Source organism: Schistocerca nitens, chromosome 4 (assembly GCF_023898315.1).
Source record: "Schistocerca nitens isolate TAMUIC-IGC-003100 chromosome 4, iqSchNite1.1, whole genome shotgun sequence".
Classification (NCBI taxonomy): Eukaryota; Metazoa; Arthropoda; class Insecta; order Orthoptera; family Acrididae; genus Schistocerca; species Schistocerca nitens.
This window is the reverse complement of record NC_064617.1, coordinates 69,205,171-69,219,244: the sequence shown is the minus strand read 5'-3', so window position 1 is coordinate 69,219,244 and position 14,074 is coordinate 69,205,171. Positions and strand designations below refer to the sequence as shown.

Here is a 14,074-nt window from a genome sequence, read left to right as displayed (position 1 = left end):
TGTTTTGTTTGTGTGTCTGCACCCCCATCACTCTTATGTCATCTCAACACTATCCACCATCATGACATCCATTTGGCCACAGGCGCGTTTTACGCCAGCCCGGTTGAGAGTCTGTATGCTGAAGCTGCTGAACTACCCCTGTCCTACGGCCGTGACTTTCTCCTCAGCAGGTATGCATTCCGTTCGTCTGCCATGCATGGCCAACCCTCCTATGCTTCCTCCTTTGATGATTCATTTGATCATCAGTATGGGGCTTGTCCCTCTTCTCTGTTACATCCTGGAGTGTGCTTTTGCCACTTGGTATGGCGGCATAACTTCACACTACCTGCAACTTACCTGGTTCGTGTGAACCCTTCACCACCCTAGCGTTGTGAAGTGGCCTATGTTAACCTTGGCCTTCGTTCACTTCCTAAGAACATTACTCCAGCCTTGGTCTATCACCTCGAATTTCACGACCTTCGCATGGAACTTAACGATAGTACCTTTGTTTACACTGATGGCTCTCGGGCTGACCACGGGGTCGGGTGTGCCTTTGTCATTGCACCCGTGTATTTAGATATCAGCTTCCGGCACACTCTTCAGTATTTACAGCCGATCTCTTCCCTTATATCAGGCCATGGATTACATTTGGCGACACATCCTTTTCAATTATGTCCTCTGCTCTGACTCACTCAGTGCCCTTCAAAGTGTATGTGCGCTGTACATCGCTCATCCCTTAGTGCAGCAGGTCTAGGAAACTTGTCACCCACTTTCTGTGGGTCCCTGGTCATGTTGGTCTGACTGGAAATGAGGCTTCTGATGCAGCTGCCAAGGCTGCAGTCCTCGTACATCAGCCTGCGAGTACCTATATTCCCTCCAATGAGATCTGTGTTGGTGTCTGTCAGGAGGTGGTGTCCCTTTGGCATCACCAATGGTCCTCCCTTCATGGGAATAAGCTTCAGCTCGAGAAGCCTGTCCCAGTGCCTTGGACAACCTCCTCTCGGCCCTCCCGCCAGGAGGAGATTATTTTAACTCGGCTGCGTATTGGGCACTGCCTTTTTAGCCGTATTCATTTGCTAAGTGGTGCTACTGCACCACTTCGTACACATTGTGCCCAAATTTTAACTGTCTGCCACTTCCTGCTTTTTTAACAATTTATGTTCCACCTTGAGTTTGCTGTCTGATTTATCAGCCAGTTTAGGGACGGGCTGTCGACTACGTTTTACTTTTTGTCCGCCAAAGCAATATGGTGAAGGACATTTAATTTTTAGTTTTGGACATCCACTTCTGCCTGGTGTTTTTTAGCCTTTTTTCCACATGCCTGTGTTTAGCTGTCTCCTATTCTGTCCATTGGGTCTGAAGTACAGTCATTTAACTCTCCGCTGTGTTCATGTTCTGTAATTTTGACTTGGGTGTGTATGACCCCAGTTGCTTTTTGCTGCCTAAAAAAAAAACAACCAGGCTGTACATAATGAACAGGTGCTTGATAGTGTTAAAAGAAGCAATCGCCGTCCCCGAATTGCTCTTCAACAGTGGGAAGCAAGAAGGTGCTTGAAACATCAATGTAGGCCTGTGCTGTGATAGTGCCATGCAAAACAACAAGGGGCCCAAGCCCTCTGCATGAAAAACACGACCACACCATGACGCCACCACCTCTGAATTTTACTGTTGGCACTACACACACTGGCAGATGACGTTCACCAGGCATTCGCCATGCCCACACCCTGCCATTGGATCACAACATTGTGTACCGTGATTCGTCACTCCACATGACGTTTTTCCACTGTTCAACCGTCCAATGTTTAAACTTCTTACACCAAGCAAGGCATCGTTTGCTATTTACAGACATGTGTGGCTTATGAGCAGCCGCTTGACCATGAAATCAAAGTTTTCTCACTTCCCACATAACTGTGATAGTACTTGCAGTAGATTCTGATGCAATCTGCAATTCCTGTGTGATGGTCTGGATAGATGTCTGCCTATTACACATTACGACCCTCTTAAACTGTCGGCGGTCTCTGTCAGTCAACAGACGAGGTTCGCCTGTACGAGTTTTTGCTGTATGTGTCCATTCACATTTCCACTTCACTATCACCTTGGAAACATTGGACCTAGGGTTATTTAGGATTGTGGAAATCTTGCATACAGACGTATGACACAAGTGACACCCAATCACCTGACCACGTTCGAAGTCCGTGAGTTCCGCGGAGCACCCCATTCTGCTCTCACAATGTCTAATGACTATTGAGGTCGCTGAAATGAAGTACCTGGCAGTAGGTGGCAGCACAATGCAGCTAATACGAAAGACATATGTTTTTGGGCGTGTCTGCGTACTTTTGATCACATAGTGTTAATGTGTCGAACATCGGTGACCCATGTCTGGACCAGCCAGATAAATCAGCAATGGCCGAACATTGTCTCAGTATGGGACACAATATGGACAGCATAAATAACAAAATTCTCTCTTCGGCATATGTCAAGACTGCATTATTAAAGAAGAGATGGAAATTTGCAGCTCGATAAACCTGGTTAACAGAGACACTGAATACCAACTTAACACAAGATGGTGTACAGTGCTGGCCCCCCCTACGGGTCCAGGGTAAGAATAGGCCCGATGTATTCCTGCCTGTCATAAGAGGCGACTAAAAGGAGTTTCAACCGTTTCGGGCTTCCATGTGATGGTCCCCCTTGGGGTTTGACCTCCAATTTTCAAAATTCTACAGAAGTACGAGCCTTTTGGGGAAGGACGCCTTACGTGGTGTACCACTGGTCCTCAGTGCACTAAGACCTTGGCACTCAGCATTGTAACGGCGTTGTAACCATACCCACTATTCCTCAAATTGGGCCACAACGCCTGATGGGTTGTACAAGTTACGCCCATAGTGCGTCCCCATCTGCACCTAGATCATGATGGACTTTCCATGGCACCAGAAATCCAGCACGGTAGCCAGCCCGTTGTGGTGGGGTCGTCATGTACCCTCTAGGTTGTAGCCCCCTGACAACACAGGGATCGTACTGCCGATACCTGAGCTGCACCCTCCCCACGTCGGCCAAGGAGTAGATGCCCGTCTCCTTGGGGCATCAGGACTCCCGGCAACGGTCATCTTGCCAGGTGGCCCTTGCTGAGGCTGGGTGGCGCCCGTGGGGAGAGCTCCTGGTCGGAGTGGGTGGTATCAGGGCGGACGTTTCGTAGATGAAACGTCAACACGTATCAGGTCGCTCTGCGGCCGAGTCTTTCAAACGGAAAGGTACTGTCTGTAGTTCTGGTTCTCCTGCCCTTTCCCCCTTGGCCACTCCCTGGGAGGAGGGACAGGCCCGCCGGCTTGGGGTGAAGTACTTTCCCCGCTATTTGGTCTGTTCTCGAACCGATGGGGGGGACGTTCGCCACCTCCAAGCCCATGTTCTTTGTTCAGCACATTGAGGACATCTTCGGGGAAATCGAGGCTCTCAGTAAGATGCGTTCGGGGTCCGTTCTTATAAAGACCACCTCCGCCACACAGTCGGCAGCGCTCCAGGCATGCGACCGCCTAGGGGATATCCCAGTGCCCATTGTCCCGCATCTGGCACTAAATAGGACGCAGGGGGTTATTTTTCATTGGGACCTCCTGCTGCAATCTGATGAGGAGCTCAGGGCCAACCTGGAGCGCCGAGGCGTGCATTTCGTCTGGCGAGTCCAGTGCGGCCCTAAAGACCGTTGCATCGACACCGGGGCCTTTATCCTTGCCTTCGAGGGGGACGTTCTCCCGGAGAAGGTAAAGGTGATGCGCTACCGGTGCGACCTTACGTCCCGCCTCCTATGCGCTGTTTTCGGTGTTTGCGCTTTGGGCACATGTCGTCACGGTGTGAGGCGGAGCCCCTTTGTGGCGATTTTGGACGTCCTCTTCGTGAGGAACATACATGCACCCCACCACCACGGTGCGTTAATTGTCCTGGCATCCACTCGCCTAGATCCTCAGACTGCCCCGCATATCAGAAGGAGAAGAAGATACAAGAACTCAAAACTTTGGATCGTCTCTCTTATTCTGAGGCCAGGAAGAAGTATGACCGCCTCCATCCCGTGCCGTTGACCACTTCGTTTGCCTCAGTTGTGTCCCCTCCTTCCGCAGTATCCTCACCCCTATCCTGTCCCTCCTCCGCCTCCTCCCCCCATCCGGGGTCTATGCCTCCGCCTCCCAAATCCCTCCCTTCCAAATCCTCCTCCCCCGTGGCCCCCGCCCCCTCTGGCCCAGGGGCCACTCCTCCTCCTCCTCCTCCTCCTCCTCCTCCTCCTCCTACCCCCCCCCCCCCTTCTTCGGGTCCAGCCCACCACCCCTGTGCCTCGTCGGACTTCCAAGAAGGCCCCCAAGAAGAAGTCTCTATCCCCCTCTCCACCCCGGCGCATTTCGTCTGACGCTCCATCCATGAGTCGCTGCTCCCGGCCGTCCTCAGTTTCGCCGGGACGCTCTGCTGCCAGGCGCTCAGCTGGCCTCTTGTCGGCAAATGATGCTGCCCCTCCTACGCAACCCTGGACAGCGGCCGCAGCTGGCGACGACTCGATGGAACAGGATCCGCCTCCTGCCGGTTGTTGCGTTGTTCCCTCGAAACCTGGCCCTCTGCGGCCGTCGAGGTGACCAGCTCTTCCCCGTCTCGTTCCCCCTCTTTTTTGACTAGCGATGGCCTTGTTACATTGGAACATAAGAGGTATTCGATCTAATCGGGAGGAATTACAACTGCTTCTCCACCTGCACTGTCCGCTCGTCCTTGGTCTCCAGGAAACCAAGTTGCGCCCGACTGACCGTATTGCCTTTACCCACTATACCTCGGAGCGGTATGACCTCACCCCTGTGGACGGTGTCCCAGCTCATGGTGGGGTCATGTTGCTCATTCGGGACGATGTCTTTTACCATCCCATCCCATTGACCACCCCACTCCAAGCAATAGCTGTCCGTATTACTCTTTCTGCTTTTACTTTTTCAGTTTGTACCATCTACACTCCACCGACATCCGCTGTTAGTCGGGCTGGCATGATGCACCTGATCGTTCAGCTTCCCCCGCCATTTTTATTGTTTGGCGACTTCAATGCCCATCATCCCCTTTGGGGCTCCCCTGCATCCTGTCAACGAGGCTCACTCTTGGCGGATGTCTTCAACCATCTCAATCTTGTCTGCCTCAATACTGGCGCCCCGACTTTCCTCTCGGACTCTACTCATACCTACTCCCACTTGGACCTCTCGATCTGTTCTACCACTCTTGCCCGTCGGTTCGAGTGGTATGTCCTTTCTGACACCTATTCGAGCGACCACTTCCCCTGTGTCGTTCGTCTCCTGCACCATACCCCATCCCCACGTCCTTCAAGCTGGAACATACCGAAAGCTGAATGGGGACTTTACTCCTCCCTGGCGACCTTTCCGGACCACGATTTTCTCAGTTGTTACAGTCAGGTCGAATACCTCACGGCTGTTATCATCAATGCTGCCGAACGTTCCATTCCTCGTACTACCTCTTCTTCACGTCGCGTTTCCGTCCCCTGGTGGAACGAGGCTTGTAGAGACGCTATCCGTGCTCGACGACGTGCTTTACGCACATTTCGCCGCCATCCTACGTTGGCGAATTGTATTGGATACAAACGACTCAGAGTGCAATGCCATAGTCATCAAAGACAGCAAAAAAGCTTGTTGGGCCTCTTTCACCAGCTCCTTTAACAGTTTTACTCCCTCTTCTGTCGTATGGGGTGGCCTGCGCCGGCTGTCGGGCATTAAGGCACACTCCTCGGTACCTGGCCTGACCTCAGGTAATGAGGTCCTCGTTGATCCTGTGGCTGTCTCCAACGCCTTCGGCCGCTTTTTCGCGGAGGTTTCAAGCTCCGCCCATTACCACCCTGCCTTCCTTCCCAGGAAAGAGGCAGAAGAGGCTCGGCGACCTTCCTTCCACTCGCTGAATCTGGAAACTTATAATGCCCCCTTTACTATGCGGGAACTCGAACGTGCGCTTGCACTGTCCCGGTCCTCTGCTCCGGGGCCAGATGCCATTCACGTTCCGATGCTGGCACACCTTTCTCTGGTGGGCAAAAGCTTCCTTCTTCGTACCTACAATCGCGTCTGGACCGAAGGTCAGGTCCTCATGCGTTGGCGTGATGCCGTCGTTGTTCCTATACCCAAACCCGGGAAGGATAGACACCTTCCTTCTAGTTACCGCCCCATTTCTCTTGCAAGCTGTGTCTGTAAGGTGATGGAGCGCATGGTTAATGCTCGGTTAGTCTGGATTCTTGAATCTCGATGGCTACTTACCAATGTCCAATGCGGCTTTCGTTGCGGCCGCTCCGCTGTTGACCACCTTGTGACCTTGTCGACATTCATCATGAACAACTTTTTGCGAAAGCCCCAAACGGTCGCCGTGTTCTTCGATTTGGAGAAGGCTTATGATACCTGTTGGAGAGGAGGTATCCTCCGCACTATGCACAGGTGGGGTCTACGCGGTCGCCTGCCCCTTTTTATTGATTCCTTTTTAATGGATCGAAAGTTTAGGGTACGTGTGGGTTCCGTATTGTTAGACGTCTTCCTCCAGGAGAACGGAGTGCCTCAGGGCTCCGTCTTGAGCGTAGCCCTTTTTGCCATCGCGATCGATCCAATTATGGATTGCATTCAACCTAATGTCTCATGCTCTCTCTTTGTCGATGACTTCGCGATCTGCTGCAGTGCCCAGAGAACATGCCTCCTGGAGTGCTGCCTTCAGCGTTGTCTAGACAGCCTATACTCGTGGAGCGTGGCAAATGGCTTCCGGTTCTCTGAAGAGAAGACGGTTTGTATCAACTTTTGGTGATATAAAGCGTTCCTTCCGCCATCCTTACATCTCGGTCCCGTTGTTCTCCCATTTGTGGAAACAACTAAGTTTCTAGGGCTCACATTGGACAGGAAACTATGTTGGTCTCCGCATGTCTCTTATTTGGCGGCCAGTTGTACACGTTCCCTTAATGTCCTCAGAGTTCTTAGTGGTTCATCATGGGGAGCGGATCGCACTGTCCTGCTTCGCTTGTATCGGTCCATAGTCCGATCGAAGCTGGATTATGGGAGCTACGTCTACTCGTCTGCTCGGCCATCCCTCTTACGCCGTCTCAACTCCATCCACCATCGGGGGTTACGTCTTGCGACCGGAGCCTTCTACACTAGTCCCGTCGAGAGTCTTTATGCTGAAGCTGCCGAATTACCATTGACCTACCGGCGCGACGTACTGCTGTGTCAGTATGCCTGCCGGCTGTTGTCTATGCCCGACCACCCCTCTTACCAGTCCTCCTTCGCCGATTCTCTCGACCGTCAGTACGAGTTGTATATGTCTGTCCTGCTGCCCCCCGGAGTCCGCTTCCATCGCCTGCTTCGACAATTGGATTTTGCCCTCCCTATCACCTTCAGAGAGGGTGAGAGCCTGACACCACCTTGGCTCCAGGCTCCGGTTCATATTTATCTCGACCTCAGCTCACTCCCGAAGGAGGGTACTCCAGCTGCAGTGTATTGCTCACGGTTTGTCGAACTTCGTGCTCGACTTACCGGTCACACCTTTATTTATACCGATGGCCCCAAAACTGTCGATGGTGTCGGCTGTGCCTTTGTCGTCGGGGCCACCACCTTTAAATACCGGCTCCTCGACCAATGTTCCAGCTTTACGGCCGAGCTTTTTGCTCTCCATCAGGCCGTTCAGTATGCCCGCCGCCACCGCCATTCATCGTATGTACTCTGCTCTGACTCACTCGGTGCTCTTCAGAGCCTTGGAGCTCCCTATCCGGTCCATCCCTTGGCTCAACGGATACAGCAGTCCCTCCATTCTTTCGCTGATAATGGTTCTCCTGTCAGCTTTCTGTGGGTTCCCGGACATGTAGGAGTGGCTGGGAATGAGGCTGCGGATGCTGCAGCCAAGGCTGCAGTCCTCCTGCCTCGGCCAGCCTCCCATTGTGTCCCGTCATCTGACGTTCGTGGGGATGTTTGTAAGAGGCTTGTGTCGTTGTGGTGGGATGCTTGGTCATCCCTCCAAGGAAACAAGCTCCGGGCAGTAAAACCGCTCCCAACTGCTTGGACAACCTCCTCCCGACCATCTCGGCGAGAGGAGATCCTTCTGACCAGGTTGCGGATTGGGCATTGCCGGTTTAGCCACCGCTACCTGCTCTCCGGTGACCCAGCCCCGCAGTGCCCTTGTAGTCAGGCATTAACAGTGCGCCATGTTTTATTGTCGTGTCCCCGCTTTAGTCAATCTCGTGTTGTCCTGTCCCTGCCATCTACTTTACCGGATATTTTAGCTGATGACGCTCGAGCAGCTGCTTGTGTTCTGCGTTTTATAACTTTGACTGGCTTGTCCAAAGACATCTAACCTTTTTACTTATTTTATCTACATCTTTGTTAGGTCTTTCTGGTGTCCCCCGCTCCCCTTGAGTTTTACTAGATTCCCTGTGCTCTAACAACAGTGACTGGGCGCTAAGACCTCAGTAGTTGAGCGCCCTTAAACCGCACAAAAAAAAAAAAAAATTGCTGGCAATTCTATACTCCTAGTGACTGTAGCATGAAAGGTCATACAATGGATGACACTTTGGTGGTGACAGTCTGATGACAATGGCAAGGATGATCATATGTCAGCATGGACACACATGGCATGCAGCTCCTGACAGAGAGCTCTGGGGTTGCCAACAGCAAAGCACAATATAAACTACAGCATTTGTGCATGCACCAAAGCTCTTGGTTGACCATCTTACAAGTGGTGTAGCTGTCCTTCCACCAACTGGTAAGAGAATTTTCCTCTATTGTAACAGAATTTGGTGCCTTCACACCTGCGTATTTCCTACTTCGACTGCCATAAATTAAAGGCTTCAGTCACAGCTCGGCAGTGTTCATTGCAGCTGAAAATGTTGGTCAGTTGCGCCAATGAAATTTTGTGGGGATTTCACATCAGATGTCTCAAAAGAACCATTTTCACAACTAGTTTATTTCTTAATCCTTTGATATTCTGATAAAATAACCCTGCCGTTTGTTGGTTTCTTACACAATTTGCAGGAATCTGCTGCCATTATAATTAAAACTGCCTCTCTGGATGATGACACTAACTTAGAAAAGGTGATTATCAGTCTATATGACTGGGATTTGTTTGGTTGCATCCTCCCCATCATATATTCTGTGCCAGATCAGTATTTAACCTATCCTTCCGTCTCATTCAGATGGAAGCTATGTCTGTTGTACTACCAACTCCAGCAACAGGTATTCCACTGATGCTGGACTTTCAGCCAGCAGCAGCCCATCCAGCTCTGTGTTGACAGGGATTACTAGCATGTTCACCCAAGGCTGGCTGTGGCCCCTCTCTGGTAAAGTGTAGCTGATCCTATTTCAGACATACCACTCTCAGTGCTGTACTCTCTTCAGTCAATCCAATATCTGATACTATAATCACATGATCTCCTGCACAAATATGTCTACACATGGCCATATGTCCTCTGTTACTTGTCTTAAACCATCACTTGGCTCCACAATACTGGTGACCAAGTAACCTGATCTGAATCTGTTGTGTAGCACCTAGCCTATACCCTATACATGACTGCTTTCGTATTTGAATCTACAACCAAGCTAGCAATGTCTGTTACCACAGTGGCTTATGTACCTGGTGGAACTTGAAAATGTTAGTATCGAGCCACATTTCCTGCTAAATTAACCAGCATCATGCATAACTTTCCTGAATAAACTGTCACATGCATCTGTAGGTGGGAAGGAGGTCATGTTGTAGTTGCTAGCCATTGACTTAGGAGCAGACAGTCAAGTTGCTATCTTAACAGTCAGTCTTTCAGACTGAGCCCACACATTCAGGCAATTTGCCCATCTCTGCTCTCAAGTAGCTACCAGCCAGCTCGTACGTGAATGATCACCTTGCCCTCTTCATATTCCGGTATTCAACTATCACTCAGACTGGCCGTTGTGAGCCCTTACGTAACATGTAATTTCAGAATACAGTCAGCTTACTTCATTTCAGTCTTTTATTTCAAAACCCTCTCTCCAGTCCTCAACAGACTTTTCTTCTTATGCCTGTACAATACTTACCTATACTTCACAGCCTATACTTCACAACCTATATTTCGAGAAGTTAAGTGCACTCTGCTTGCTACTAAATGTAGCCTACATAAATTCTCAATTATTTTGTGTAACAAATCTTATGTTGTTCCACACTTTACACCATCCAGTGCTGTTCCCAATTTGTCCCTTAATTGTAACTTTATCCAAGTTCCAACAATCTTCACCCCCCCCCCCCTTTTTCCCCCTTCTTCCAATGTACCCAATGGATATTTTGCAAAAACTGAATACAGCCTGGTGGGTACTAATATCTTCTCCCTGCTCAGTGACCCTCAAAACCTTGTTTGGTGGATTTAGTGCTTAGATTTTTATTTGTTTTACTATCATATTATATACAGGGTCTGGCAATAAAACCTCTCGCATTTGACATAGCCTGTGTGCGAGTTGTAGCGAGGAAACTGATATGGAGTATGTTTTGTTTGAAAGTAGTATATGTGCCATTTTTAGTATGTGCCACGGCATGGCTTGGCGAGCATCATGCTTTTGTTGTGGAGGAATTTATTCGTAATGGTGGTTCTGTGATTAATACTCGGTGAGCATTTCAGAGATGTTTCGAACTTGGCTGACATGACTGTGTCACGGCACTTGGAACTTGGTCAAGGAAATGTGTATTGTGTTTTTCCTTTCAATGACTGTCGTTTCTATTAGTGGTTGTCTTTAACAGGTCGCCAAAGGAAATGGTTCAGTGTGGAAGACGCGCTGGAGCAGCTCTCCCAGCACAAGCCTGTGCAGCTCACGTACCTGCAGTCATTGCTCTCTTGTCGCAATGACAAAGTTACTTGAGGCCGCAACCTTCTGCTGAGCATATATGCCTACAGGTTTTGTGTGTGTGTGTGTGTGTGTGTGTGTGTGTGTGTGTGTTTTACCTTCTCATTTTCCCAGTTACTGCTGGGCTTCACTTTAATTGTAATAAAGTAATTGTCATTTATTTGGTATCACAATTCTTGCTTAAAATGAGTTTTGCAGTCAATTGTCATACTTACTCAAAAAGATATTTTACTATGTCAGGTACAGTTATATCGCCATTGTTTAAGACCCACAGTATCTGCTTTTAATCGTTTCTGTTAGGGATATTAGATTTGTACTTGAGAATGATGATTCTTTAAATATATTTACTATGCTTAGATTAAATATAAATATGATATAAACTTCTGGCATAAATAGAATACCTATCAAGTTATATCGATCAGTAGTAATCAGTACTGAACAGTGCAGTTACAAAATTGTATTTGTAGGAATAGCTCATAGGTAAACCATTGAATCTCAACATATTGTTTCTTTGAAATAAGACAAATGTTATGGGTCAGCCCTGAGTAACTGGGAATTGGAGAAGTAGTGACTATAAGAATAAATCATGGCATCCATATTGCTTTCAGATTGCTTGTGCTGCAAATTACAGTTCCAAGAAGTGATTCATAGTACTCAGACAAATGTATCACCAGGACAAATACATCTGAAGCTTATTAACTTTAATAAGTTCTGAAAATTTTTACTCATTATGGGAACAGATAGTGTCTTAAATGGTGTAGGGAAAGTACTCCAGTATTCAGATCACTACAGGCACTGTGTCACTATTAAATGTATAGGTATTTGCATTTCTTTATTGCTTCAGTTTCTGTAACAGTGGCAGTGAGTGAGTGAGTTAGTGGAAGCTAAGTTGGGATTAGAGAAGTGCAGCAGTCACGTAATAATATTTAGATTTGAGAAGGTCTTTAAAACCTTGGTTTTGTTGGCTATCAGTAGCTGCATTAATCTTTCTCTCTCTAGCCATTCTAAATAGAATTTTATATTTACATCAGATTTTTAGAACAATAATGCTAATAATTAAAAACAAAATTTTTGCCTAAGGAAGGAAGGTTTGTGACAGTTTCATAAAATTATTAGTTTACTTAAAATATTGTTGCATTTTTAAAATTCTGTGTGCAGTCCAACTGTACAAATTGATTTCTTATTCTTTCGAGGCACATATTATCAATACAGCACAGACCTTTGCCTAGTCTAGAAGGCTGATCGTATGTTGAATGTATTAGGTCAGTTTCAGTGAAACACAGGTATGTAAAGAATGACTTAGGGTTAAGTAAATGTCACTGTTGCTTATGAGATGAAACTGTTAAAAGTTGCATTTCAGAAAATATGGCACTTTTCAATTTGTGATCATTTTTGTATTCAAATGTTTAGTTGTTGGTGTTCACTAGGGTTCAGTGTTGCCTGGATATATTTCCTGATACAGTATGCATTCAGTATGAAGTACACCATAGTTAAGACTGCAAAGTTATAAAGAACACAAAGATAAGACGCTGTACAAAACCAAATGTAGGATAATCACATTGTATTTCTCACGTCGGTCATATATGAATGTAGTGTGTAATTCAAATGCTCAGAAAAGTGTATCTTCCTTAATTTTCTTGATGAAATGTAAGATTATTTTTTTTCTATTAGATGAGTAGTATAGCTGCCACATGTAAATGAAGTATTCTGTTTGCCATGGAAAACTTCAGGATGTAATACTCCTCAGAGATATTCATTGTGTTTAATATTTTCTGTTAAGAAAGGAATTTGTGTTCAGTTTTGATATTACACAAGAGTGCATTGTATTGTATAAAACAAATCGAGGTTTTGTTTTCTGAAGACTGGGGTATTAAAAAACCGGGGCGAAATGCCACGGAGGTTTTGTAACTAGTGTTGTACAGACCAGGTAATTTACTGAGAGAAAGAGGAAAGAAAGAAATGTAAAGTCTCTTGACACTGCTTGTATTTTTTAAAATAAAGACAGCAAAAATTGTTTGTGTGTTTATTATTATATTATGTGTATGTGGACAACCAAAATTCCTACTGTATTTAGCGGAGATGTGAGTCGCAGATAGGCACAACAAAAACACTTTCACACTTAAAGCTTTCGGCCAATGGCCATCATCAACAATACACACACTCTCATGCAAACGCAACTTGTACACAAGACCGCAGTCTTGGGCAACTGAAACCACACTGCGAGCAGCAGCACCAGTGCATGATGGGAGTGGCGACTGGGTGGGGGTAAGGAGGAGGCTGGGGTGGGGAGGGATAGTATGGTGGGGATGGCAGACAGTGAAGTGAAGTGCTGCAGGTTAGGTGGAGGGCAGGGAAGTGGGGGGGGGGGGGGGGGGGAAGTAGCGGAAAAGGAGAGAAATAGATAAATAGATAGATAAATAGATAGATAGATAAATATATTAAAAACAAAGATTCTGTGACTTTACCAAACGGGGAAAGTGCTGGTAGATACACAATAAAAACACACACACACACACACACACACACACACACACACACACACACACACACACACACACTAAATTTCAAGCTTTCGCAACCCACGGTTGCTTCATCAGGAAAGAGGGAAGGAGAGGAAAAGACGAAAGGATGTGGGTTTTAAGGGATAGGGTAAGGAGTCATTCCAATCCCGGGAGCAGAAAGACTTACGTTAGGGGGGAAAAAGGACAGGTATACACACGCACGTGTGTTTTGAAGTGATTGATCAAGTAATAAGTGAAAACAGCTGCTAGGCTGTCAGCATCTCTGTGTACAAAAGGCAATGTTCTGACTGACTGACTCACTCATTGTTGCCCAGCCCAAACCACTAGGTATAGAAACTAGAAATTTGCAGATGGTTTGATCTTATACTGTAGGAATCTTTTAAGAAGGGATTTTTCTGTATTCCGTCCCTACGGGGTTGAAATCTGGGATGAAAGGCTTTGTGAAAACTGTCCTTATTAAGGCAATTTTGCAGCTAGAACAATGGAAATTCATATTTGGTTCTTCGGTCAGAAGTAAAGATACATGTTTCAGCCTATTTGCAAATTTAACACCTTGGGGAGTGGAATAACAAATGACAGATTTTTTGAAAGTAAATCATTCTAGTACTACTAAAGCATATCTAAAGCTACAGCTAGGGAGAATTGTATTTGACTTCTCAGTTACAAATTAAAAACTTTGTGATTCAGTGTTTTTTGGAAATTCAAAGCCTAATGGGGTAAAATAGGGGATGA

The 14,074-nt window shown here is 47.1% G+C and overlaps 1 protein-coding gene across 3 annotated transcripts in view; it reads left to right on the top strand.

Moving 5' to 3' along the window:
• Positions 1-12,834, top strand: part of LOC126251719 (diphosphoinositol polyphosphate phosphohydrolase 2) — a 175,203-nt gene extending 162,369 nt beyond the window's left edge. For all 3 annotated transcript variants that reach the window (XM_049952315.1, XM_049952314.1, XM_049952316.1), the window contains one exon: positions 10,717-12,834. In XM_049952315.1, the coding sequence (XP_049808272.1) occupies positions 10,717-10,835 (119 nt within the window). In that variant the 3' untranslated portion in view covers positions 10,836-12,834. The remainder of the gene's footprint in view (positions 1-10,716) is intronic.
• The last annotated feature ends 1,240 nt before the right edge of the window (positions 12,835-14,074 follow it).